This window comes from Hibiscus syriacus, unplaced genomic scaffold, assembly GCF_006381635.1.
Source record: "Hibiscus syriacus cultivar Baekdansim isolate YM2019G1 unplaced genomic scaffold, ASM638163v2 tig00110828_pilon, whole genome shotgun sequence".
Classification (NCBI taxonomy): Eukaryota; Viridiplantae; Streptophyta; class Magnoliopsida; order Malvales; family Malvaceae; genus Hibiscus; species Hibiscus syriacus.
The window spans coordinates 1,467,250-1,494,031 of record NW_024062880.1 but is presented as its reverse complement, the minus strand read 5'-3'; the positions used below and the strand labels follow the sequence as shown (position 1 = coordinate 1,494,031).

The 26,782-nt window shown below is 34.6% G+C and overlaps 1 protein-coding gene across 1 annotated transcript; it reads right to left on the bottom strand.

Annotated features, from left to right (window-relative positions):
- On the bottom strand, nt 1-26,556 carry LOC120142359 (protein trichome birefringence-like 3). The gene is made up of 6 exons (XM_039157066.1): nt 26,528-26,556; nt 19,945-20,049; nt 1,185-1,356; nt 808-1,004; nt 464-622; nt 1-340 (listed from the first exon to the last, which is right to left on the bottom strand). The coding sequence occupies exons 1-6, from the start codon at nt 26,554-26,556 to the stop codon at nt 4-6; spliced, it is 999 nt and encodes a 332-aa protein (XP_039012997.1). The 3' UTR covers nt 1-3.
- Between the last annotated feature and the right edge of the window lie 226 nt (nt 26,557-26,782).

Genomic DNA, 26,782 nt, shown 5'->3' with positions numbered 1-26,782 from the left:
TGGCTACAAATGTGCAAAGAGTAATTGATTCCAAGTATCTGGAACTCCGGGCAAGCACCAATGGATGCAGTCGGCATGTTTCTTTGGATCTGCTCTTTCCTCGGGTGTCAGAAGCTTTCCCCCGGTCTCCGTGTATATGGATGAATGCGCATCCACTCTGTACATTGAAAGCTGCGTTACATTAAGAACCGAAACTGGAACTTTCATTTTCTTCATCACTTCATCCACTGCGCTCATCATTTCCTTGTTTGCGGCGAAGTTTCCCCAGAAGTTCTTCTTCTTCAGTGGCTCTGATTCGTTGAAGCATTTTAGCCCATCTTCCCTCCCCCACTCTTCGCTCCTACACAATAAAATTATCGTTATAAGGAAAGGCTAAATTCTGATTTTGGTCCCCTACTATGTTTACATTTAAAATTTGATTTTTTTACTTTAATTTCATATAATTTGAGAAATTGAACGATACTTTGAATGAATAGGCGACATGGTCGTGAAGAACACACGTGTCTTGTTGGGATTTATGTTTGAATCGATCCAGTTGGCCCATGTCTTCAGTCCAATTTTGTAGGCAACCGGTGTGTCCAGCTGTGCGTAACCCTCTTCACCATTGGCGAACGAACCCCATCTGCTCTTAAAACACAAAAATAATACAAAAAATTACGAGTTCGAGTTCAAATTTATGTTTAAGCACATAAATCCTACAATAAATTTTAATCAAGTCAAATTCAAATGGAGTTAAATTTCGAGCGTTGGATTTTAAACAAGTTCGGTTCGGGTTGGATACAAGGATGGGCAAAAAGGAGAACTTACAATGTTTTGACTCTAATGCCATACATCCACCAAACGTAAGTATTGAAGGCAAGGATATCAGCTCCTTCCCAGTCTTTTGAGGTATCTGAAACTGAATCTACTTTTATGATTCTCTTCTTCGCTTCCTTGATATTGATATCCGTATTGGATTGAACTAGAAATGGAGCCCAATGAAACTCAATTGTTGCATTGTATTCCTAAAAAAGTGTTAATAAGGTAGGTTAAGTCGTATACTACTAAATCAGATCAAAATTCATCGGATTCGTGTAATTTGACCATCTTTGGATAAAACCTACTTATGTTCGACCTAAATAGGGTTGGTGAAGTGTGAGCTTTACATTGAAGCAAAGTGGAAGGGGCAATGATGAAAACAATACCTTGGCTTTGAAGACATTATGGACTTTGCCTAGTGTCAGAGATTTCTTTTGGGGAGGAATAGTCCATTCCACCATACAAACGAAAGATTCCCATTGATTTCTTTGAAGGGAATCCCCTGAGAAGACTAGCCTCTTTCCTCTAAGCTTCTCAAGTGCAACTTCTGCATCAAATCTGAAGATACTATTTTTTATCCATATTATTTTTATCCATATTATTATTATTATTATTATTATTATTATTATTATTATTATTATTATTATTATTATTAATTTATATTAAATATATTAAATACATAATAAATTACAAACCAATTACAATTCAACCGGCCCAGTTACAAACCAACTGAAACCGGTCCAAAACTAACTAGAAACCCTAAATGTTTAGGTTTCCAGTTAGGGTTTCCTAACCCTAATCATCCTCAGCCGCCTCATCACAACCGTTGGATCTGGCACGATCCAACGGTCCACATGGTTCCAGAGAGAAACCCTAGGGTTTGATACCCTAGGGCCACGCGGCCGCCGCTGCTGCTGCTTCCAGAAGACTCCGCCGCTGCCACGTCCAAACCGAGGACTCCAGAAGACAGAATACCAGCCGTCCACGCCAAGGCTACGGGTGAGTCACCACTGGTAGTCCGGTGACTCACCGAAGCCCCTCTTCGGACCGGTCCGAGACGAACACCGGTGGTGGCTATAAAAGCCTTCACCCACCTGAAAAAAAAAAGAAAAAAAGAGGACAGAGACAGAGACAGAGATAGAACCGAAAAAAAAAACAGAGAAAAGAAAAAAACAAACTAATACCAACGATCTCAGTAGCAGCAAAGAACCAGAAGGAAAAAAAAAAGAAAAAGGAAGAAGAGACTTACCGAGGAAGCTCCGACTACCAGATCTCACCGGAACCTTCGAAACAACGAAGGTACTTTTGTAGATTTGCTCCGATTGGGAGCCTTTTAGGAAGAAATAACACCGGAACCGTCCTTAGGATGGTCCGATCTATATATTAGTGTAAAGAAAAAATTTTCCGGCCACCGGATGCGGTGGCCGGCGGTGATGGTCACGGCGGCAGACGGTTGCCGTCCGGTGACCGGCTTCCCTCCGGTGAGGGAAGCTAGAGAGAAGGCAGAGAGTTTTAGAACTCTCTCTGCTAGAGAGAGAAAAAAAGAAAAGAAATGAAATGGCTGGCCCTTCGGGCCAGCCGGTTTGGACCATTTATAGTCCTTCCCGAACGACGTCGTTTCGGGAAGGACTATACGCGTAATTATGAAATAGTTAAACCCCGTCCGCAGTCCTCCGGATTTGTAAAATTTACATTTTAGTCACTAAATTAAATTTATAATATTCTTAATTTGGTCTTCGAATTTTAATTTCTTTTATTTTAGTCCTTCATATTAAAATAATATATTTAGGATAAATTACAGATTTGATCCATTAATTTCCATAAATAATTTTTTTTTCCTAGTTTATATTTTTAATTTATTTCATTATAAAATTCGAATTTTAGATAATTTTATTTTAGTCACTAAATCATTAAATCAGAAAATAACATATTTGATCCCTATAATTTTGATTAATTATGAATTAGACTTTTAATTTTATTTTTACTGTAATTTAGTCATTTATTTTATATGTTTTCTTTTATTTTATTGTTTTTAAATATATTGTTTTAATAGTATTTTTATTTTTATGAATAAATATTTTTATATATTCATAAATATATATATAATAGTAATTTTTAAATATTTATCTTAATAAATCAAAGAAAAGGACAGTCTTAATACAACTGGATGTCCTATTCTGATATTTTAAAATTAAAAATTAAATAATATTATTTATCAATATCAAAGAAAAAGAGCTGTCTTAAGGCACCTAGAAGTTCTTTTTGGATATTTTTAAATAAATAAATATTTTATATATATAATTTTGAAAATAATAGAATTAAATATATTTTTGAATTTTTAAATTTTAATAATAGAGACAATTTATAATTGCAAAGTACCAATTTTGGGCGTTGTAGGGGTGCTAATCCTTCCCTAAACGTAACCGACCACGAATCCCTTTTTATTATTAAAAAGAACGAATTTTTGGTTATAAAACGCAGATCAGTTTAATTTTTTTAATTGATGTTTTCTTAAAACTCTTTTAAAAAATATTTTTTAGGTATTCGACCTACCTGACCCAAAAGGCCGATGGCGACTCTTAAATTATTTTCAAAATTATTTATTCACATCAATTTCCTCGCCCAATTTAATATTTTCGTGCCCGGACGAAAACCGGTTACGACAGCTTGGCGACTCTGCTGGGGACCTGTCAAACTTTTAAAAATTTAATTATAAATTGTCTCTATTAGTTAAAAATTAAAAATTTATATATTTAATTTTTAATTCTTTCTTTTCATTCTTTTTATTTATTTATTATTTTTATAATATTTATATGTTTTATTTTATTTGCAAATATTTTATTTCAGTATTTATTTTTCTGTCAAAGGTTTGAACATTTCTCCTCACACACAACACTTGCATTGCATTACATAAAGCTCTATAATTGAGTTGTCCCTTTTAAGTGGAAGTGAAAGCGACGTCTTCGTGAGAATTTATTCTCCGTGTCAGACCTAGCAAGTAACTTCCGGGGTTCATATGCTCTCTGTCTTCGTGAGAATTTATTCTCCGCGTCAGGCATAGAGAAATGTATCCCCTCGAATTGAACTCGATTCACTTTAGTCTGTAATGGACTAGGATTGAGGGTTAGCAACCCAAGGGGGCACTAACAAGGACAATTCGGGTACCTTTACTCCTAGATCTGAAACCCTGCATATAAAAAACCTTAGAAACTCTTCCAATCAGAAGTCATGCCGAAATTTTGTCCAAAATAGGTGTACACACAGGAGAAATGAATTATGTCTTTCCTGTTAATTTATTTTACATGTTTATTTAAATTATTTAGAAAAGCATGTTTAAATTAAATAAATGTTATTATTAAATTTTTTTTATGTAAACTAATTTATTTTCTTTTTTGTGTGTTCTTTATTTTTCTGTTTGCATTGCATCATACAGGATAAAGACATTGATCCTTGTGTTAATTGTCTCATTGGAAAGCCTTCATCTATGGATAAAAAGTGTTCAAGTCAAGTAATTCTAAACTCAGAAGTAAGACAGTGGGCTGAAGATTTACAAAGACAAGAAGGAGACAGTCTGCAGGATGATTATGTATCTGACTTGGCCAGTTATGCTTCAGTTTCACTAAAAAGAAATGATATGCAAGATTTGCGAAGCATTTGGGAAAGTTGGGATTCAAACAAAAAATTGCAGTTTTATCAGACTTACGGAGACATCCCATATTTGCTCTATGTTGAAGTGGATGATGAATTACTCAGAGCCCTAGTTCAATTCTGGAATCCAGGGTACAATTGTTTCACTTTCAATAAGGAAGACTTGGTCCCTACTATTGAAGAATATACAACTTTGTTACATCTTGAAGGTGCTTTGGAGAATCGAATATATTCCAAGTCAATTAAAACTCAACCCTTTCGAGTTAAATTAGCAAAGATTGCCGGGGTACGAGAAGAATGGGTAGCATCCCGTACAAAACAAAAAGGCGAAAGCGAAGGCATTGCTTGGACCAACATCAAAGAACTTATTCAGAGTCATCCAGATATTAAAGTACGATTCGATCTATTTGCTCTGGGTATATATGGTATGGTCATATTCCCAAAAGTATTGGGATATATTGAAGCTGCAGTGGTAGACTTGTTTGAACAACTACCAAAGAAGATTAATCCTGTTTCTGCCATCCTAGCAGAGACCTTCAGATCGTTAAATACTTGCAGAAGGCTAGGAGGTGGACGATTCTCAGGGTGTACCCAGTTGTTATATGTTTGGATCCGTAGTCATTTCTGGAGAACAGAAAAGGTTTCATACCGACGCTTTAATACGGATTATTCACCATTAAAAGAATTTCTAGAGCAGGAATGGCCGAAAGAGATTACGAAAGATATGTGGATTAATGCCTTTCGAAATCTGCAAAGCAATGACGTTATTTGGCGAGCCCCATGGCAAATACAAAGGGAATTCATTTACGAATGTGGTGATTACAACTGGATAATGCTGCTCGGATTATGGGGAGGAATTGGATATGCACCACTTCTGGTTATAAGACAGTATGAAGGTCGTCAATTTGTACCTGTCACTGCTGGATTACAGTCATCTGAGTTCGCATTCCACAGCAAAAATTATAAAAGAAATATCATGGAAGCCGTTACAGCTTGGAAAACAATTTTTTGTATTCGAGCTAAAGCAGCAAAAGAAATGTTAACTCCTGATTATGAAGATTGGAGATCTGTCAGAAAAAACGAAAATATTCCTCTACCAGATCAAATGAGGATATCTCTATGGAAGATCGCATTAAGGTGGTTCCATCAGAGATTGAAATCTTGAGAGCTGAGTTTAAAGCAGAAAGAGATGGCTGGTCGAAAGAGTTAGAGCAAATGAGACAAGATAAAGCCATGTTAGGGGTTGACATTGACTTTCATTCATCACAATGTGCAATGTTGAGAAGAGATAAAGAAAAAGGTGAGGATGAGTACACAGCCTTACAGAAAGATTACCAGGAGTTATACAAATCCCGAAAAGTATCAGGACCCAGCCAATCAATGGTACAGATGACCAGAGAATTGAACATTGAGAAAAGACGAGTTGAAGATCTAAAAGGGAAGAATAGCCGTCTACTCAAAAGCCTGGAAAAAGGAAAGCAAAAAATGGAAGATTTCGAGGTTGACAGAAGAGAGCGAATTATAAAGCACAAGGCTGAACACCGTGAAATCATGAATGAAATACAAAGAGAAAGAGATCGAGCCAAAGATTTAGAAGAGATAAAGAATGACATCTTTGTTAAAATTGAAAGCAAGAAAAGTATCATGTTCAAGGGATTTGAATCTGAAATGAACCAGTTGATTGCTGAGCTTGAAGTCAGAGGCCAAAAGATGGAAGAATCCAATGTTGAAAAAGAAAAATGGGAGATAGAAAGAAAAAATTTCAACACCAGACTTGAGGTAGAGCAGGAGGTGGCTAGCAATTGGATGCAAAGATGCAGAAATAAAGATATTCAAATCCAGAAGCTTAATCAAAGAACGCAAGAAGCACGAACAAAACTGGAAGAGGATCTGGATCAGTCTAGAAACAAAAACTCAGAATTTAATGCTTACATTTTGCAACTTGAAGAATCATTGTTTCAAGAAAAGGTTCGTCTAGGACCTAATGATCTCAAAGAAAGTAATGAGGAAAATGCTTCACTGCGAAGACGCATTAGAGATCTTGAAAAAATTCTGCACAATTGCCAAGTCAGAATCACTGAGTTAGAGCAAACTCTTGAAGGAACAACTGAACAATGGCAAAATTCAACTGAGTTCTATGTCGAAAGAAGTGAAGAAAGAAGCAATATGGTGTTCGAGTCCATGGTACAAATGAGCGAGGTTGCCAGATATGTTGGGGAACTAGCTGTTGAAGCCGAAATAATTGAGCATCAAGTTGATCCAGTTTCTAGATGTGGAAAGAAGGTGTCATGGTTAATGAAAGAAATTATAGAGCTTAATAGGAAAGCTACGCCTTATCTGTAGTTATGAACTATTATAAAGAAACTTTTGTATGCCGATGAAAGTTGTTCTATGACAGTTAACTTTTTGGGATCAATGTTTTTACATACATGCATTTTGCATACATTCATCATTCATTTCATAATTTTCGCTATGAATTATTTTATTTAAGTTAAAGTTCATTAATTAAAATTTGAAAAAAATAATATTAAAAGATTTTTCAATCGAAGTTACTCTGGCCAAAAGAGAAATACTACATCACTACGGTACTAGACAAGCCACTAAGAGAATTATGGAAGATAAAATACAGCGTATTGAGGAACAACATCATAAAGAACAAGAAGAAATGAGAATGAAGTTGGAAAAAATTGAAGCCAGCATTGCAAATTCACAAGACAGTATGATGAAGAAGATAGAGGACATGTTTAAAAGGCAGGCTATCAGTGGAAAAATGCAAGAAAATCCTGTATCTTTTGATCAAGATCCTATGTATCCTTTAGGTTTTCCACCAGAACCAATTTATCATTCTGGTGCTACGCCTATACAAATTAATGCTCGTACATCTGCATTACAAGAAGCCAAACCACATGAAGATCAACAAGTGAATCCTACATCTTCAAGCAAAATTCCGCTTATATCAGATGTGAAAATAGGGGATCTTAATACTGATCAGTTGATCCCAGATTTAAATGAGCTGAATGAGAAACAAAAAGCAAATGAAGAACTGACCAAACAGATCAAGAGCTTAGAAGAACGAATGAAATCTGTGGAAATAACTGAATCATTCTATGGATTTGATGCTAGCGAGTTGAGTTTAGTTCCAGACCTAATCCTCCCTATCAAGTTCAAAGCTCCCGAATTTGATAAATATAACGGTACTACATGCCCTTCATTCCACATTACTATGTTTTGTCGAAGAATGGCAGGATATGTGAAAGACGAGAAATTGTTAATTCACTGCTTCCAGGATAGTTTAACAGGACCGGCTTTAAAATGGTATACTCAATTGACCAAAGCCAACATTAGATCCTGGAAAGATTTGGCTAAAGCATTTTTAGAGCAGTACCGCCATGTGACAGACATGGTCCCTGATAGATGGACTCTACAGAATTTGGAGAAAAAGAATAATGAAACATTCAGACAGTATGCCCAGAGATGGCGTGACACTGCGGCCCAAGTTCAACCACCTTTGTCAGAAAAAGAGGCCACAGTGATGTTTGTCCATACATTGAAGGCTCCTTATTTAAACCATCTAATGGGGAATGCAACCAGAAATTTTGCAGATTTGGTCATTTCTGGAGAATTAATTGAAAATGTCTTGAAAAGTGGCAAGATTGAATCAAATGATGGGTCTAGTTCCAAAAGACCTACGTACCGGAAAAAGGAGAATGAAGTCAACAATACAAATTCTTACAGCAAGGATTCATCGAAAAGTGTTACAATAACCCAGCCAAGGGTTAAGAAAGAGGAAACAAACACTAATCGAGCAGAGTCCAGAGGATCTCGAAAAGAAAACGAAAGGTTGTCTTTTACACCTTTACCAGTACCATATGCAGAGATCTATGATTCGCTGTTAAAAGCAGATGTTATACGGCCCTACCCTTTGGTTCCCATGCAACCACCATTCCCTCCTTGGTATGATACAAAGGCACACTGTGTTTACCATGAAGGAATTACGGGTCATTCCATTGAAAACTGTTTAGCATTCAAAAGGGTGGTTCAAAATTTGATCAACACTGGGAAGTTGGAATTCAATACACCATCCGCATCAAGTCATCCATTGCCAAATCATGGAGATAAAAACGTGAATGCAATTCAGGAAGAGAATAGAAAGAAAGCAAAGACTGACATTTCTGAAATTAAATCTCCGTTTGTTTGGATATTCCAACAACTTTCTTTAGCCGGTATAATTCCACAACAATTCAGGCCAAAGCAGAATGAAGGCAAGAATTATTGTGAATATCATCAGGAGAAAGGGCATAAAATTCAACTATGTCCTGAGTTTAGAGATTTGGTGCAAAAATTGATGAACAATAGAGAAATAGAATTCTTTGAAGAAGAACCCGGGAAAAAAGAAGATGATGTTTGCTCATCAGAGGATTCTAAACCAAATCAAAGAATAAATGATCCTGTGATCATTAATGTGAAATCATCCACGGTGATTCCGGCACCAATAAGGCCAAAAGTAGTTATTACCACTCCTCTACCATTTCCATATAAAGATACCCGCAGGGTACCTTGGAATTATACTACCAATGTTTCAATGGTAGGAGGATCTGATTCTCTAGATAAAACAGAAGAGAAAATGCAGAGTTTGAGTACTACATCGACGTCTGAAGCAGTGAGCGAGGTCGGTTTCTTTACAAGAAGTGGGAGATGTTACTCTCCCGAAACATCCAATGCTTCAGAACAAGTGAAAGCAAAAGGAAAAGCTGTGGCAATACCTCAGAAGGTATTTGAAGATGAATCCCTTCCAGCATTCAATGAACCTGTGACAGAAAAGCAAGCTCAAGAATTTTTGAAATTCTTGAAACATAGTGAGTATAGTGTGGTTGAACAACTACACAAACAACAGGCGAGAATTTCTATTCTTGATCTTTTGATGAATTCAGAAGCGCATAGGAATGCTTTGATGAAAATCCTCAATCAAACATTTATCCCCGAAGATATATCCCTCAATAAACTTGATAGGATTGTGGGACATATAGCCGCTGACAATTACATAACCTTCACAGATGATGAAATACCAGAAGGCGGAATGGGGTCAGTGAAAGCTTTGAACATCACGACACATTGTCATGGTCATGTGTTGCCAGGAGTATTGATTGACAATGGATCCGCTCTCAACTTGATGCCCCTAGTTACACTTCAAAGAATGCCTCTGGATCAATCACACATGAAGAGTTATCAGAATGTAGTACGAGCATTTGATGGTACTCAAAAAGAAGTGCTTGGGAAAATGGAAATACAGTTGTTAATTGGCCCAGTCGTGTACAATATTGACTTTGTGGTTATGGACATCCACCCCACATATAATTGTCTATTAGGGAGGCCATGGATTCATTCAGCAGGAGCCGTTCCTTCTTCATTACATCAGAAATTGAAATTTGTTGTTGATGGACAACTAATATGCGTTAGTGCTGAAGAAGAAATCATTGCGTCTGTAACAAGCGATGTTCCATATATCGACACCAATGATAAGGCTCTTGAATGCTCTTTTCGAGCTCTTGAATTTGTAAATGCAACCTTTGTTGCAGAAGGAAGGAAAATTCCATATCCCAGATTGTCTGATTGTACCAAGATGACGGTACAACAAACTTTAGGCATTGGAGCTAAAGCTGGAAGAGGTCTAGGAAAGAATCTTCAAGGGATTTCAGTTCCTATCAGTATACAGATGAAAAAAGACCGTTTTGGGCTAGGGTTTAAGCCTAATTTTCAGCAAAAGAATAAAGAGATGAAAAGAAGATGTGAAGACAGAAAGACAAAATTGAAAGGGGGAGCAATCTTTTGGAAACACATGTCTTTCCCACAGTTGAATACAACATTCAGATCAGGGGGAACAATTAATGTGGAACAGCAGCTTGTTGAAGCCTTTAAAGAAGAAAAGTTGACGAAAGATCAAGACATAGTTGAAGAAGCTATGAATGGATTATTTATCAACATGATTACGAAGGACAACAAAAATGGCAAATACTTGGATAGGATTCGACCATGTCTTCCTGGAGAAACACTCACCAATTGGACCACTGAAGATCTTCCTATAGTTTTTAATATTAATGCAGAGTAATATTCAGAACTAATCTTTATGTTTAGCTCAAAAATATGAAAACTTTTTGTTATCTTGTAAAAGAAATTATGTTAAATATAAGGAACTTTCTTTAAAATTTTCAGATGGCAATCATTCTTTACATTTTATTACATTTTTACATTTCATAAATTTACTATATTCTTTCGTAAATATGTCCGATTTAAATTTGCAGGTGTCACAGTGTTAATAGCATGTTTATTCCTAGATTTAATCCAGTGATAAATTTAGAGCAGCCTATATGTCTGGAAGAGATCAATGGTTGTGAAGATGAACTGGAATGTGATATTCCTACTGAACTATTAAGATTGGTAGAAAAAGAGGACAAACAAATTCTACCACACAAAGAAGAGGTTGAAACTGTGAATTTGGGAACAGATAAAGAAATAAAAGAGGTGAAAATTGGCACTACTCTGACAATCCAGATAAAGCAAGAATTGATAAATCTCCTTCAAGAGTTCAAAGATATCTTTGCATGGTCTTATCAAGATATGCCCGGTTTGAGCACAGATATAGTGATACACAAGCTTCCAATCAATCCGGAATATAAACCAATCCAACAAAAGCTCAGAAGAATGAGGCCAGAAATGTTGTTGCAAATCAAAGAAGAAGTGATGAAACAAATCAATGCAGGTTTCCTACAGGCATCTAAATACCCAGAATGGGTAGCCAACATTGTTCCCGTACCTAAGAAAAATGGAAAAGTTCGAATGTGCGTGGATTATAGAGATCTCAACAAAGCTAGTCCGAAAGATAGTTTTCCATTACCCCACATAGATACATTGGTGGACAATACTGCAGGGCATGCATGGTTTTCATTTATGGATGGCTTTTCAGGATATAATCAGATAAAAATGAATCCTGAAGACATGGAGAAAACAACATTTATAACCATGTGGGGCACATTCTGTTATAAAGTGATGCCATTTGGATTGAAAAATGCAGGGGCAACATATCAAAGAGCCATGGTAACTTTGTTTCATGACATGATGCACAAAGAGATTGAAGTATATGTAGATGACATGATTGCCAAATCCCGAACTGAAGAAGAACATATTCAAAATTTGAGGAAGCTTTTCCAGAGATTGAGGAAGTATCAATTAAAGCTCAACCCTGCAAAATGCACTTTTGGGGTAACTTCTGGAAAACTTTTGGGATTTGTGGTCAGCAAAAAAGGAATCGAGATTGATCCAGATAAGGTAAAAGCAATTCAAGATCTTCCACCACCCAACACAAAAAAGAAGTTTGAGGCTTTTTGGGGAGATTAAATTATATATCTCGGTTCATTTCTCAATTGACTGACAAATGTGATCCAGTGTTCAAATTACTTCGAAAGAACAATCCTGAAGTCTGGAATGAAGAATGTCAGGAAACTTTGGATATTATTAAGAAATATTTATCCAATGCCCCAATTTTAGTATCACCAATACCTGATAGACCATTAATTCTCTATTTGACGGTCTTTGAAAATTCGATGGGATGTGTACTAGGACAGCATGATGAATCAGGAAGGAAAGAAAAAGCTATTTATTATCTGAGCAAGAAATTTACCGATTGTGAAGTTCGATATCCACCAATACAAAAATTATGTTGTGCTTTGGTGTGGACTACTCGAAGACTCAGACAATATATGTTATACCATACTACTTGGTTGATATCCAAACTTGATCCTTTAAAGTTCTTAATGGAATCACCAGCTTTGACAGGCAGAATGGCTAGATGGCAGATGTTATTATCTGAGTTTGATATTGTATATGTCAACCAAAAAGCGATAAAAGGAAGTGTCATAGCTGATTTTTTGGCCAGTCGTGTATCAAATGATTATCAGCCTTTGAACTTTAATTTTCCCGATGAAGATCTGTTATGCATATCCATGAATGAAGAAGTCAAAACAAATGATGCATTTGCAAATTGGAAGCTTTACTTTGACGGAGCATCTAATGCTTTGGGACGAGGAATCGGGGCAGTGTTAATTTCTCCTGAAAATGTTTATTATCCCTTTACAAGTAGACTGGAGTTCTTTTGCACCAATAATATGGCGGAATATGAAGCTTGTGTCATGGGATTGAAAGCAGCTATAGAAAGAAAAATCAAATGTCTCAAGATATATGGAGATTCATCTTTGGTGGTGTATCAATTGCGAGGAGAGTGGGAAACAAAAGATCCCAAATTGTTGGAATACCGAAATTTTACCCTCGAATTAGTGAAAGAATTTGAGAAAGTTACATTCAATTATCTCCCTCGGGAAGAAAATCAAATGGCAGATGCTTTGGCTACATTAGCTGCTATGTTTCAGGCAACTAAGAAAGTTGATATGATGCCAATCAAAATGCAAGTATATGAAATTCCTGCACATTGTTATAGTGTGGAAGAAGAGGTAGATGGTAAACCATGGTATCATGATATCCTGCAATATATCAAAAATCAAAGTTATCCACCAAATGCATCAGAAATTGATAAAAGAACCTTGAGACGAATGGCTGCTGGATATTTTCTTGATGGCGAGATTATGTATAGAAGAAGCAGTGATCAAATGCTATTGAGATGTTTAAATACCATCGAAGCTCGAAATGTCATTGAAGAAGTACACAGTGGAATATGTGGAACACATGCAAATGGTCTTTCCATGGCCAGAAAAATAATGAGATATGGATATTATTGGGCTACCATGTACACAGATTGCATTAATTATGCAAGGAAATGTCATAAATGCCAGATATATGCAGACAAGATTCATGTACCCCCATCTCCTTTACATGTAATGACAGCACCCTGGCCATTTTCTATGTGGGGAATAGATGTCATTGGGGCAATCACACCAAAAGCATCGAATGGACATTGCTTCATTCTTGTGGCAATTGATTATTTTACCAAATGGGTTGAAGCTGCTTCATATGTCAATATTAAGAGGTCCACAGTTTGTAAATTCATAAAGAAAGAGATAATTTGCCGGTATGGTCTACCAGAAAGGATCATTACAGATAATGCTCTGAACCTGAACAACAAAATGATGACCGAACTTTGTACACAGTTCAAGATCAAACATGCAAACTCAGTGGCATATCGTCCAAAGATGAATGGGGCAGTTGAAGCAGCAAATAAGAACATCAAGAGAATCATTACAAAGACTACTGAAACCTACAAAGATTGGCACGAGAAGTTACCTTTTGCTCTATATGCATACCGAACTACTATTCGAACATCTACTGGGGCAACGCCTTTTTCTTTAGTCTACGGGATGGAAGCAGTCTTACCAATTGAAGTTGAGATTCCATCGCTCCGAATATTGAGAGAAATAAAATTGGATGAATCTGAATGGATCCAAGCTAGAGTTGATCAATTGAACCTTATTGAGGAGAAAAGATTGAAAGCTATTTGCCATGGACAGATGTATCAGAAACGGATGATGAAGTCTCATGATAAGAAAGTACATCCAAGAGAATTCCAAGAGAGTGATCTAGTATTAAAAAAGATCTTGCCTATACATAAAGATTTCCGTGGGAAATGGATGCCTAATTGGGAAGGACCATACGTTGTGAAAAAGGCCTTTTCCGGAGGAGCGTTGATCTTGGCAGAAATGGATGGAAAAATTCTGAGAAATCCAATAAACTCGGATTCTGTCAAGAAATATTATGCTTGAAGAAAAGAAAGAAGAAGAGAAAAAGAAAAAGAAAGAAAAAAAAAAGAAAGGGAAAAGAAAAAAAGAAGAAGAAGAAAAAAAAATAATAGAAAAAGAAAAGGGTCAAGGTGAAAACCCGCAAAGGGCATCTTGTAACCAAAGGAAGGATTTGAGTTGAAAACCTGAAAAGGCGGCTCAAACGCAGGTTGATATTAGGCATCTGGCAATTGAACTTTCTTAAGATTTTGACAGTTTGGAAGAAATTTCACATCCACAAGCATTTCAACAACGTTTGAGATCTTCCAGACAAAAGCTTACATCATCTCTAAATTGTGTCAACTTGATTAATTTAGAAATACTTATGCTTGTAATTTGTTGAGACATTTGAATTTTTATTCTTATGCTTGCCAGAACTTTGAATACAATTCTATCTATTTCAAGTTCAATTTATTTGAGATTCAATTTATTTTTGGAAATTCAATTTATTCTTTTCTATTGAATTAACATAATTTTGAAATAATTTAAAGATTTCTGAATATCACTTTATGTTAATACTTTTAAATACATAGAATACAAAGTAGGCAAATCATCACTAGCTTAAAGCCATGAACATCAAGATTGTTACAAGTGGTGCTACCGACAACAAGGTCGAATCCGCCAAATCTACTCATCAATTGCTCCAACCGATCACCATTCAATTCTTGCACATCTGTTTGAAAAGATATACTAAGACAATAAAAGGCAACCTTTGTAGCATTGATTCCAGCAAAAAGAAACAAGACATTGATATCACTAGGAAACATGTTTCTATACAGATCCTTGTATATGGTTTTTAAGGAAACCTAGAAGCATTTCCACCTTATCAGGTTCAAGTGGAGTAACCTTATTCCTTCCAACCCATACTAGATTCCATTTTCAGCACTCATCAAGAACATACTTTTGAACACTCGAAGGTGACTCATTGTCATAAGCTTCAAGAGCCTTACAGATCCTTTCTGTCAATTTGGCACTTCATGTACATGTTTATAAACAGTTCAACTTTGTTCTTGGATCCCATGAAGGCCATCACTTCTTTTTCAATGGAAAAGCATCAACACATGGAGGAAGCAGAATAAGAGAAAATCTGTTCTTAATTGGCAGAATTATGAATATAGCCCTTTTCAGTGTAATAGCATGGAAATGCTTCGAATCTACAAATTTTGGCTCTACATCGAATGAGCATGGTGATATCCTATTCCAAACATTAACTGGAACAAATGAATATGCCAATAGCATCTTCTGGAAGTGTTCTTTGAGTTATCTGATCTGGTTGGACAGAACATAGCATCTTCTGGAAGTGTTCTTTAAGTTATCTGATTGGACAGAATCAAGCATTGAATTTAGAAGATGAATTTGCCAATAGCATCTTCTGGAAGTGTTCTTTGAGTTATTTGATCCGAAGAAGTGCATCAGCGGCCTTAGTCATTTGAGCAGCACATATAAAATTTATCAATTTTACAATTGATGAATCTGGACCACATTTCTACATGGATATTGAAGTTTCAGCACTTGAGGATCCCATTTTTGTCAAGTATAACAGTTTATTTTCTTCATCAGAATCAGAATTCAAGATTTCTTGGTATTTAAAAGAACTATCGATATCTGTGAAATCATCTTGAAAGGCCACTTCATAATCAGATGAGCTGTTATCAGAATCAACATGTTGCCTGAATGCAAGCTTTTCAAGAGCCTATACAATTGAGTTTTATTCTCAAGAAATTTTTTTACATTATATCTACCTCTACATTTGTCAAAGATGATAGACTCTCTGATTTGAAGAAGAAAGATCTATTGGGTTTCTACAACTGAAGAAATACTCAATTCACCAATCTGAAATCAAATAACTTAACATTCATGCATCATATTTTAGGTGTTTACAAAAATAGGTGCATTTTCATTCATTTTTATTCTTGTTGAATTTTTAACAGGAATTTCAAAGATTTTAGCAAAGATTCAAATCTATCATTTGAAAGATTAACATTGCAAGGTAGAGTTCATAATGAGAAGAACTCATCTGAAGAAGGAAGAAGAAGTTCATAATGAGAAGAATTTGTTCAACCTTTTACCTGAATCCATCATTTGGTGGATCATCTTTTCCAGAAAAAGTTCATAATGAGAAGAACTCATCTGAAGAAGGAAGAAGAAGTTCATAATGAGAAGAATTTGTTCAACCTTTTACCTGAATCCATCATTTGGTGGATCAACATTACCAGAGAAGGTTCATAATGAGAAGAACTCATCTGAAGAAGGAAGAAGAGGTTCATAATGAGAAGAACTTGTTCAACTTTTTGTTTAAATTCATCATTTGATGGATCAACATTACCAGAGAAGGTTCATAATGAGAAGAACTCATCTGAAGAAGGAAGAAGAGGTTCATAATGAGAAGAACTTGTTCAACTTTTTGTTTAAATTCATTATTTGATGGATCAACATTGCCAGAGAAAGTTCATGAATGAAAAGAACTCATCTGAAGAAGGAAGAAGAAGTTCATAATGAGAAGAGCTTGTTCAACCTTTGTTTGATATTATCTGAAGAAGGAAGAGAAAGTTCATAATGAGAAGAACTCATCAAGAGCTTATTCAACCTTTTGAATGACTCTATCACAGAAAGGAGGTCATCATCATCCCCAGCAGAAAGTTCATAATAAGAAGAACTTATTTGGAGAGAGAGAAGAATTTACTCAATATCTCCATTATGATCAAAGTAAAGTCAAATGGATAAAAAATTTTATTATCTTTTCATCTTTGCCCTATTCTTGTTAACACAAGAATGGGCAAAGAGGGGCAGCTGAAGATACTATTTTTTATCCATATTATTTTTATCCATATTATTATTATTAATATTATTATTATTATTATTATTATTATTATTATTATTATTATTATTATTATTATTATTATTAATTTATATTAAATATATTAAATACATAATAAATTACAAACCAATTACAATTCAACCGGCCCAGTTACAAACCAACTGAAACCGGTCCAAAACTAACTAGAAACCCTAAATGTTTAGGTTTCCAGTTAGGGTTTCCTAACCCTAATCATCCTCAGCCGCCTCATCACAACCGTTGGATCTGGCACGATCCAACGGTCCACATGGTTCCAGAGAGAAACCCTAGGGTTTGATACCCTAGGGCCACGCGGCCGCCGCTGCTGCTGCTTCCAGAAGACTCCGCCGCTGCCACGTCCAAACCGAGGACTCCAGAAGACAGAATACCAGCCGTCCACGCCAAGGCTACGGGGTGAGTCACCACTGGTAGTCCGGTGACTCACCGAAGCCCCTCTTCGGACCGGTCCGAGACGAACACCGGTGGTGGCTATAAAAGCCACCACCCACCTGAAAAAAAAAAAGAAAAAAAGAGGACAGAGACAGAGACAGAGACAGAACCGAAAAAAAAAAACAGAGAAAAGAAAAAAACAAACTAATACCAACGATCTCAGTAGCAGCAAAGAACCAGAAGGAAAAAAAAAAGAAAAAGGAAGAAGAGACTTACCGAGGAAGCTCCGACTACCAGATCTCACCGGAACCTTCGAAACAACGAAGGTACTTTTGTAGATTTGCTCCGATTGGGAGCCTTTTAGGAAGAAATAACACCGGAACCGTCCTTAGGACGGTCCGATCTATATATTAGTGTAAAGAAAAATTTTTCCGGCCACCGGATGCGGTGGCCGGCGGTGATGGTCACGGCGGCAGACGGTTGCCGTCCGGTGACCGGCTTCCCTCCGGTGAGGGAAGCTAGAGAGAAGGCAGAGAGTTTTAGAACTCTCTCTGCTAGAGAGAGAAAAAAAAGAAAGAAATGAAATGGCTGGCCCTTCGGGCCAGCCGGTTTGGACCATTTATAGTCCTTCCCGAACGACGTCGTTTCGGGAAGGACTATACGCGTAATTATGAAATAGTTAAACCCCGTCCGCAGTCCTCCGGATTTGTAAAATTTACATTTTAGTCACTAAATTAAATTTATAATATTCTTAATTTGGTCTTCGAATTTTAATTTCTTTTATTTTAGTCCTTCATATTAAAATAATATATTTAGGATAAATTACAGATTTGATCCATTAATTTCCATAAATAATTTTTTTTCCTAGTTTATATTTTTAATTTATTTCATTATAAAATTCGAATTTTAGATAATTTTATTTTAGTCACTAAATCATTAAATCAGAAAATAACATATTTGATCCCTATAATTTTGATTAATTATGAATTAGACTTTTAATTTTATTTTTACTGTAATTTAGTCATTTATTTTATATGTTTTCTTTTATTTTATTGTTTTTAAATATATTGTTTTAATAGTATTTTTATTTTTATGAATAAATATTTTTATATATTCATAAATATATATATAATAGTAATTTTTAAATATTTATCTTAATAAATCAAAGAAAAGGACAGTCTTAATACAACTGGATGTCCTATTCTGATATTTTAAAATTAAAAATTAAATAATATTATTTATCAATATCAAAGAAAAAGAGCTGTCTTAAGGCACCTAGAAGTTCTTTTTGGATATTTTTAAATAAATAAATATTTTATATATATAATTTTGAAAATAATAGAATTAAATATATTTTTGAATTTTTAAATTTTAATAATAGAGACAATTTATAATTGCAAAGTACCAATTTTGGGCGTTGTAGGGGTGCTAATCCTTCCCTAAACGTAACCGACCACGAATCCCTTTTTATTATTAAAAAGAACGAATTTTTGGTTATAAAACGCAGATCAGTTTAATTTTTTTTAATTGATGTTTTCTTAAAACTCTTTTAAAAAATATTTTTTAGGTATTCGACCTACCTGACCCAAAAGGCCGATGGCGACTCTTAAATTATTTTCAAAATTATTTATTCACATCAATTTCCTCGCCCAATTTAATATTTTTGTGCCCGGACGAAAACCGGTTACGACAAAATCTATACATAAAAAAACATTAGAAGGAAAGAAATTCAAAGGATAAGTGGAAAAAAAGTTTATTGCACCATAAGTCCTCGATTGAAATTTTAAATTAATTTTAAGTTTAATACATTCTATTTTGGGTTTAAATTTCTTAAAAATCAACATTGTATTACTTATGTTTCTCCAATTCTAATTTAAATCTAACATGTAGAAGAACTCATTGAGTGATCTCAGTGGTAAAAGAGACTGATGTTATTCTTTGAGGACTTGTGTTTGAGCATTTACGTTTTCATGAGGTGTGTGCTGTCAATAGGCTGAGAAATATTCTGAACACATATTATATTATAATTACTTGGTATAATAACAATTTTGATCCCTATACATTCTATCAATTTAATCATAATACGAAACAATCTAATAAATAACACTTCATATTTAAAAAGTCTTTCAATTTACTCTTTTTTTTTCTTCTCTTGGACTGCTTGCTATTCTCCATAAATATAATGTAACTTTCATGATATGATAACAATTTACTAAGTAATATCATTGTTTCATCTAATATTTAACGACTAATGACTTGTTTACAATAATATTTTGATTGAATGATTAAATTATAACTTTTAAAATTGACTCAGTTGTAAATGAATTAATAATCAAGTAATCCAAGTGTATTTTTTTTTTAATTTTATCTCCACCCCGTGATACAAAATTATTAACTTTGAGTCCTATTGTATTGTAGACCTGAACTGATATTTAAATATTGAGTTATATAGAATGCAATCAACTCAAATAAAAGGAACAAAATGTAGCTCACTTAGGCAAGTAACAGTCGTCCGGCTGCCACTCCCAATGACGGTAATCAAACTCAAGCTGCCCGTTTTTCTCACAAGAAAATTGCCTCTCCACGTACGGGCAACTCCTATCGGTGTATAAAGGCTTGACAGTGTTGGTAATGCTCAATTTGTAACAGTTTTTTAAAGGTTTTTAATTCTATGATTAATAGAATTAAATTGTGATTTGGAAGTGACTATTTTGCCCTCACTATTTAGCCTATAAATAGAGGGCAATTTCATTCACTTTGAGATATCCCAAGCAAACATTTGCTTTGAAACACTCCTATCTTTTGAGTGTTGTTTGAGTTGAGAGAAGAGCAATACCACCAAGTTCACTCCAGTTTTCGGGTGTACGAATTCTTGGAGAGCCGTGTTAACCTCAGGGGGTTGTTCGTCCATTGTAGCGATTACACACATCGGGGCGAATTTGCTTCTAAGGCAGTGGATTACCACGACACGGTTATCATTCTGATTGATTATTTTATTTAATATTTTTCAGTCAGTGCTAACGCCTCGTTTTGCAGCAGTCTATTTTACTAACAATTTAGAAGCAAATTCTTATACTGCTGTTAAAAGAATATTTGTCTTGATTGATCATCGTTACAAGGATCTTTAATCCGAGTTCAGGTTTGATCTATCATGTTAAATGTTACATGTCTAATCTTTTACGAGAAACTGGCAATCAAGGCATGTGGGATGAAGTGTTTGTTGAGTATGGATTAGTCATGGCAGTAAACGTAAAGATGTTCGAAGGTATTTGGGATGAAGAGTTCTTCCCATAAATATGCTAGGAAGTATGTTACATTTCCATAATGCATACGTTTTATTATAATAATGCATATGTTTTATTATAATAATGCATAATAATGATGTTTAAAACATATGCACGTTAGCAATTAAAGTCATTAAATATTGTTTTTAACAAATGATATTTATTGGTAAGCATGAATATGTTATAATCATTATGACATTATTGATATGCTTTAATCATTGAAACGATTGGTTTATTATTAAAGGTGTAAAATCATGTTTATATATATATTAGATTGCCAATGTTACGCATGTACCATAATTGAATATTAGTGGTATATTCAATGCATTAAAGAATGAATGCACATAAGTTATAAAATTTATGATGGTAACTTATGTGAATAAATGTTTTTTACGTTTTTATTGTCTGCATTTATAAATGCACAATAACATATTTATCATGTGGTTTGGGAGATTAAAGTTATAAATGACTTTAAATTGGATTTATATGAAAATCCTTTAAAGATGTTTGATTAATTTTTGTAACATCATAATCAAGAAGAAATGATTTTTAGAATTCATGGTTGTTTAAACGTTTAAACCGTTTTTGAATATATACCTATATTTTATTGCTATAGTTTAGAATATAGTAAAATAGGTATTTGGGAAAACGTTGATTTCAATGCTAAGATGCTTTAGATGCTATAATGATATGAGTTATAACCACCGTTAGCATAATGAGAATTTATATATTTATTAATATGCTATAACGGTTTCACTAATGTGATTTTTGTAACTCATTATGTTGTTATATTAAAAGGAGCATGTTAAAAGGTGTTGTTACATGAGTTAAAGGTGAGTAACATCTTTATTTACTAATACGTTTGGGTTGAAACAATTCTATGCATTTATTATAGCTTTAAATATTGGATTTATATTACTTTGTAAATAAGTTTGAATTGAAACGTTGAATAATTTTAATTGGCCATTATTTGTGCAAATTATAGCTTTAATGGTGTTTATTTACAAAGTAATATACAGATTGAAGTATTAGCCGATGGTGGTTTCACTCGTTCTCGTTTGGGTCTTGGTTCACGAGAATGTTGAAATTGGTTAATTTATTATTATTATTATAATAAATTTTGAATTGTTATTGAAATGCCCATTTGTTATATGCATGGTGAAAGAAACCTTTAATGTGCATTAAGGTTAATCAATTTAAATGCAATAAAGCTTTGCATTAATATTTACATGAAACTCATGTTTTCACATTTAGTGTTGTAGTTTCATGATTTTTTTTAATCTTAAGCATGAATGTTAATTATAATCATTATATTTAAATGGTTTTTAAGTTTCAATAGGAGGTTGAACAATTTATTAAATAGTTATATATATGTTTGTTAATAGCTATATAAATGTTGGTGTTTAGTAAATGTTCAATTTGAAACTTATATGCTATAATCAAGAAGTGACATGATTATAATGTTGATTAACATTTTTGTGAGATAATGCATGTATGATTGGTTAATATGTGGAAAAGATTAACTATTTATTTTCATGTGGGAGTAAGATTATTCAGTTTCTGAATATTAAGTTGAAAATAAATTTTATCATACTGAAAATTTCTTTTGAAATATTTATAAAGATAACAGGATGGTTGTAATTTTGGAGAATCATGAAGATGATGATGCAAAGAATGAAGTTGCATGCATGGTGAGAATGAACAAGTCTATTTGGAATTGTGATTCTACCTGTGAGGTCAGATTGTTTAGACTTGTTGCCTGTTAATTCATGCCTTTTTAAATACATGAATTAGATTGCATGAGCCTTTAAGATAGTCTTTAAAACTCAGTGGATACTATAAAATGAGATAAAACCGCTATTAAAGACTAAGGTAGTACTACTAAGGCTAAGGCAGTAGTTTGAGCCCAAAATTTATATGCTTAATAAGATACTATTGTGAGTAAAAGTATCAAGCATAATTCTTTAAAGAGATCTTATTTAAAGAAAGAGAAAATTCACAAATGATTTATTGGAAAGAAGTGTGATGAGTATGAAAGTGCATGTCTAGGATTGGTTCTATGAAGACTTGGTACTTAAGCGTGCCTAGTGCACCACCTCTCTTTCATAGAAACCTACCTGGTGCATTGTTCATTACTATGCTCACTATTCCAATACTATGACAAGATAAAAACTCTTACAAACTTAGTGCAGAAGTTAAAAGAGTAGAGATTAATTTGGTTGAGCGGAATACCAAATTTAGTCATAGTAAATAAAATATATGATGATCTCTTTAAGGCTAATATGTTGAATATCATGAATGAGTATATGATATAATCTATTGCTACTAAAAGTGTGTTGTAGCTATTAAATCTCTTTAAGTGATTTTCCTAAGTAGAGGAAAGAAAAGAGATTATCTATTTCAGTTGTGCTAAAATCTCTTGTTTTAAACTTGAGATCATTTTTTCCTGATGTTAGGAAAAAATCGAAATTCATTTTGAATGAGGAAAAGTCATAAAGAATTTCATATTGGTTTATGCATTTTAATCTTAATGATTTGTAACTTCTCAAAACTTTGAGAATATAATTATGTGTAAACAAAACTTGAGTTTGTTAAAATAGTTTTATGGCTAAAACTCATAACAAACTTTACTCTAGTATGATTGAGTATTTGTTTACACGTTTTATAAGACACTTAGGATATCCTAAAATGTTAGAAATGTGTGGGTGTCTTAAAATGTAGATTAAATGCATAAACTCAAATAGAAAATATTCTATCAACTTCTTCTAGTATTCCTGCTAGGCCTTCTCAAGAAATTGTTTTCGAGACTAGAAGAAGTAAAAGGCTATTTGGACCAAATTTTATCACTTCCTTTATTTCTGAGATAAATGATTTAGACTCTCTTTCTGATCATATAGCTTAAATATTATATAAGGATCCTAAAAAGGCTATAAGATCTATCGATACTAGTTCTAGAAAAGCGCTATTAATGATGAACTAGAATCGATAATGTCTAATCATACTTGGGAATTAGTTGACTTGCCTAGAGGATTTAAACCAATCTGTAGCAAATGAATCTTCCGGAAGAAAATGAGACCAGATGATTTGATCCAGTGGTGCAAGGCAAGGCTAGTTGTCAAAGGGTTCACTCAAAAGTTTGTTTTAAACTACTTTGATTCTTACTCTCCCATTATGAACATCTCAACGATCCGTGCATTATTTGCACTAGCCTCCATTCATAAGTTGCAAGTACATCAAATGGATGTTAAGACTGCATTTTTGAATGGAGATCTAGATGAGGAGATCTATATGAGAACAATGGTACAAGAAATTTCATAAAACTATACTTAGTTTTGGTTTTGTTGTGAATGGTTCGGATGCTTGCGTGTATTCGATGATGTTTGATACTGATTGCGTCATCATAAGTTTTGTATGTTGATGACATGTTGATTTTCAGTTCTAACATTGAGTCCATTAACAAAACAAACGGTTTCTTGTCCACTAAATTTGAGATGATGGATCTGGGAGAAGTTGATGTAATCTTAGGAGTCAAACTTACTGGAAAGGAATTTTCTTTATGTCAAGCACACTATCTTGAGAAAGTGTTAAAGAAATTTGACAGTTTTGACGTCGTCCCTGTTCGAACTCTTGTGACACTAGCATATATCTCTTTAAGAATAAAGGAAGTAGCGTTTCCCAAACATAATATGCTAAATTAATCAGAATTTTAATGTTCTTAAAGAACTATACTCGGCCTGATATTGCTTATGATGTGAGTAGACTAAGTAGATATACTCATAATCCGAGTGGTGAGCACTAGATTGCTCTTAAACGCTTACTGAAGTATCTTAAGGGTACTTTGGATTGGAAACTTGAATTTGTTGGCTTTCCTGCGATACTAGAAGGATATTGTGATGCCAACTGGGTTTCTGATAATGATGAGGTAAGCTCTACGAGCGGGTATGTTTTTACTTTGGGTGGAGCAGCAATCTCATGTAAATCATCAAAGCAGACTTGTATTGCTCGTTCTACCATGGAGACAGAGTTTATAGCTCTTGACCTAGCTGGGCAAGAAGCCGAGTGGCTCAGAAGATTGTTAGCAGATATTCCGTTGTGGGGAAGACCGACTCCTCCAGTTTCATTGTTGTGTGATTCACAAGCTGCAATATGTGTGGCTAAGAACCAAGCTTACAATGGTAAGAAAAGACACATTCGCATAATACATGAATCAGTTAGACACTTGATAAAGAATGGAGTGCTCTCTTTAGAGTATGTGAAGTCGGAAAGGAACCTAGCAGATCCGCTTACCAAAGGGTTAAGTCGGAAGCTGGTCCTAGATTCGTCGAGGGGGATGGGCCTAAAGCCCATTGGTTGAGGAATTCATGGTGGATACCCAACTTAGTTATCTAAGTTCCATGTGGTCAAACGAAACCATGGAAAGACTCATAGTGCACATTCCTACTACCTATCCCTATGATGAATAATGTGCATGCCCAGGATGAGCTTAATTGCTCTTAATAAATTCATAGCCCAGGCTTTGGGTGGTCTTAGTGAGAAAGACTTGATGAATTTACCGATTTTGGTTGAATATCTATTCTTAATAAGTTCATAACCCAGAGTTGAGTGGGTAGTTCTAATCGCGAAGGACTAGATGAACTTACCGCTTGAGAGGATGAGTTTTATTAAACTCTTAATGAATTCAAACCCAAGAGGTTCCTAGTGAGAAGGACATATTGAATGGGAGTTCCTAGTGAGAATGACATATTGAATTCACCGAATTATGAGGCTGAATATTTATTCTTAATGACTTCTTATCCCAGAGTTTGGGTGGTTCATTAATAATGAACTTGAAGAAAGTCACCATACCCTTTGTGAGGTTGAGCTATTATAAAAGCTCTTAATTATTTCATAGCTCAGTTTGAGTGGTTTATGTTGATATAAATTTGATGAAATAACCTACGTAAGTGAGAAGGATTAGCCACCTTCTATGAAAAACGTTGGGCCGTTTTTCTAGTACACTTATTAGAATCCTGAGGAAAGAGGGCTAAACATATATACGCTTTTGTATATATTCTTTGTAGACACATCGAGAACTTTGGTGGATGAAGGGGTTAGTTGTGTGTTATGAGTTTACCCCAATCTTAGAAAGTTCCAGACTAGTTTCACTTATCTAAGAGAAGGATTGCTCATCATCACTATGTACTAGTTCCAGATACGTTCACTAGTGCTTAAGCAACTAATCTCGCTATTGCTCTTCTCATGTTTTTACTTCATTGCTCTCATCTTTACGAAAGAATTCTTTCGCATTAGTGGGGGAATGTTGGTAATGCTCAATTTGTAACAGTTTTTTAAAGGTTTTTAATTCTATGATTAATAGAATTAAATTGTGATTTGGAAGTGACTATTTTGCCCTCACTATTTAGCCTATAAATAGAGGGCAATTTCATTCACTTTGAGATATCCCAAGCAAACATTTGCTTTGAAACACTCCTATCTTTTGAGTGTTGTTTGAGTTGAGAGAAGAGCAATACCACCAAGTTCACTCCAGTTTTCGGGTGTACGAATTCTTGGAGAGCCGTGTTAACCTCAGGGGGTTGTTCGTCCATTGTAGCGATTACACACATCGGGGCGAATTTGCTTCTAAGGCAGTGGATTACCACGACACGGTTATCATTCTGATTGATTATTTTATTTAATATTTTTCAGTCAGTGCTAACGCCTCGTTTTGCAGCAGTCTATTTTACTAACAGACAGAAGGGTTGAACACCCACTTCCCCCGAGTAATATCGCATTCTTTTGGGTCGAACTCGAACCTGTCGTCGAGTTCAGGGTTTTCCACCATTTTCTCTGCGAATTAACCAGACAGATATAAAACTAAACCCTATCTGCTAGAGAAAAAACAGTTAATCAGAATTCATTGAGCGGGCTCAATGATAGAAATGAGTATTATTCTCTTTAAAGGTCTCAGATTCAAATAGTTACGCCTGAGGTAGTATGTGCATGCATGCATTACCAATAATTACAAAATATTCTGAATGTATACTAAAAAACTATTGAATCACTTGCTA

What these genes read in the sequence shown, in the direction of transcription:
- LOC120142359 (XM_039157066.1), bottom strand. Translation starts at nt 26,556, where the DNA reads ATGGTGGAAAACCCTGAACTCGACGACAG. An exon ending in GACGACTGTTACTTGCCTAA is followed by an intron (nt 1,357 to 19,944) that starts GTGAGCTACATT and finishes TAGTATCTTCAG; the next exon opens with ATTTGATGCAGAAGTTGCAC. An exon ending in GGCATTAGAGTCAAAACATT is followed by an intron (nt 623 to 807) that starts GTAAGTTCTCCT and finishes TTTTAAGAGCAG; the next exon opens with ATGGGGTTCGTTCGCCAATG.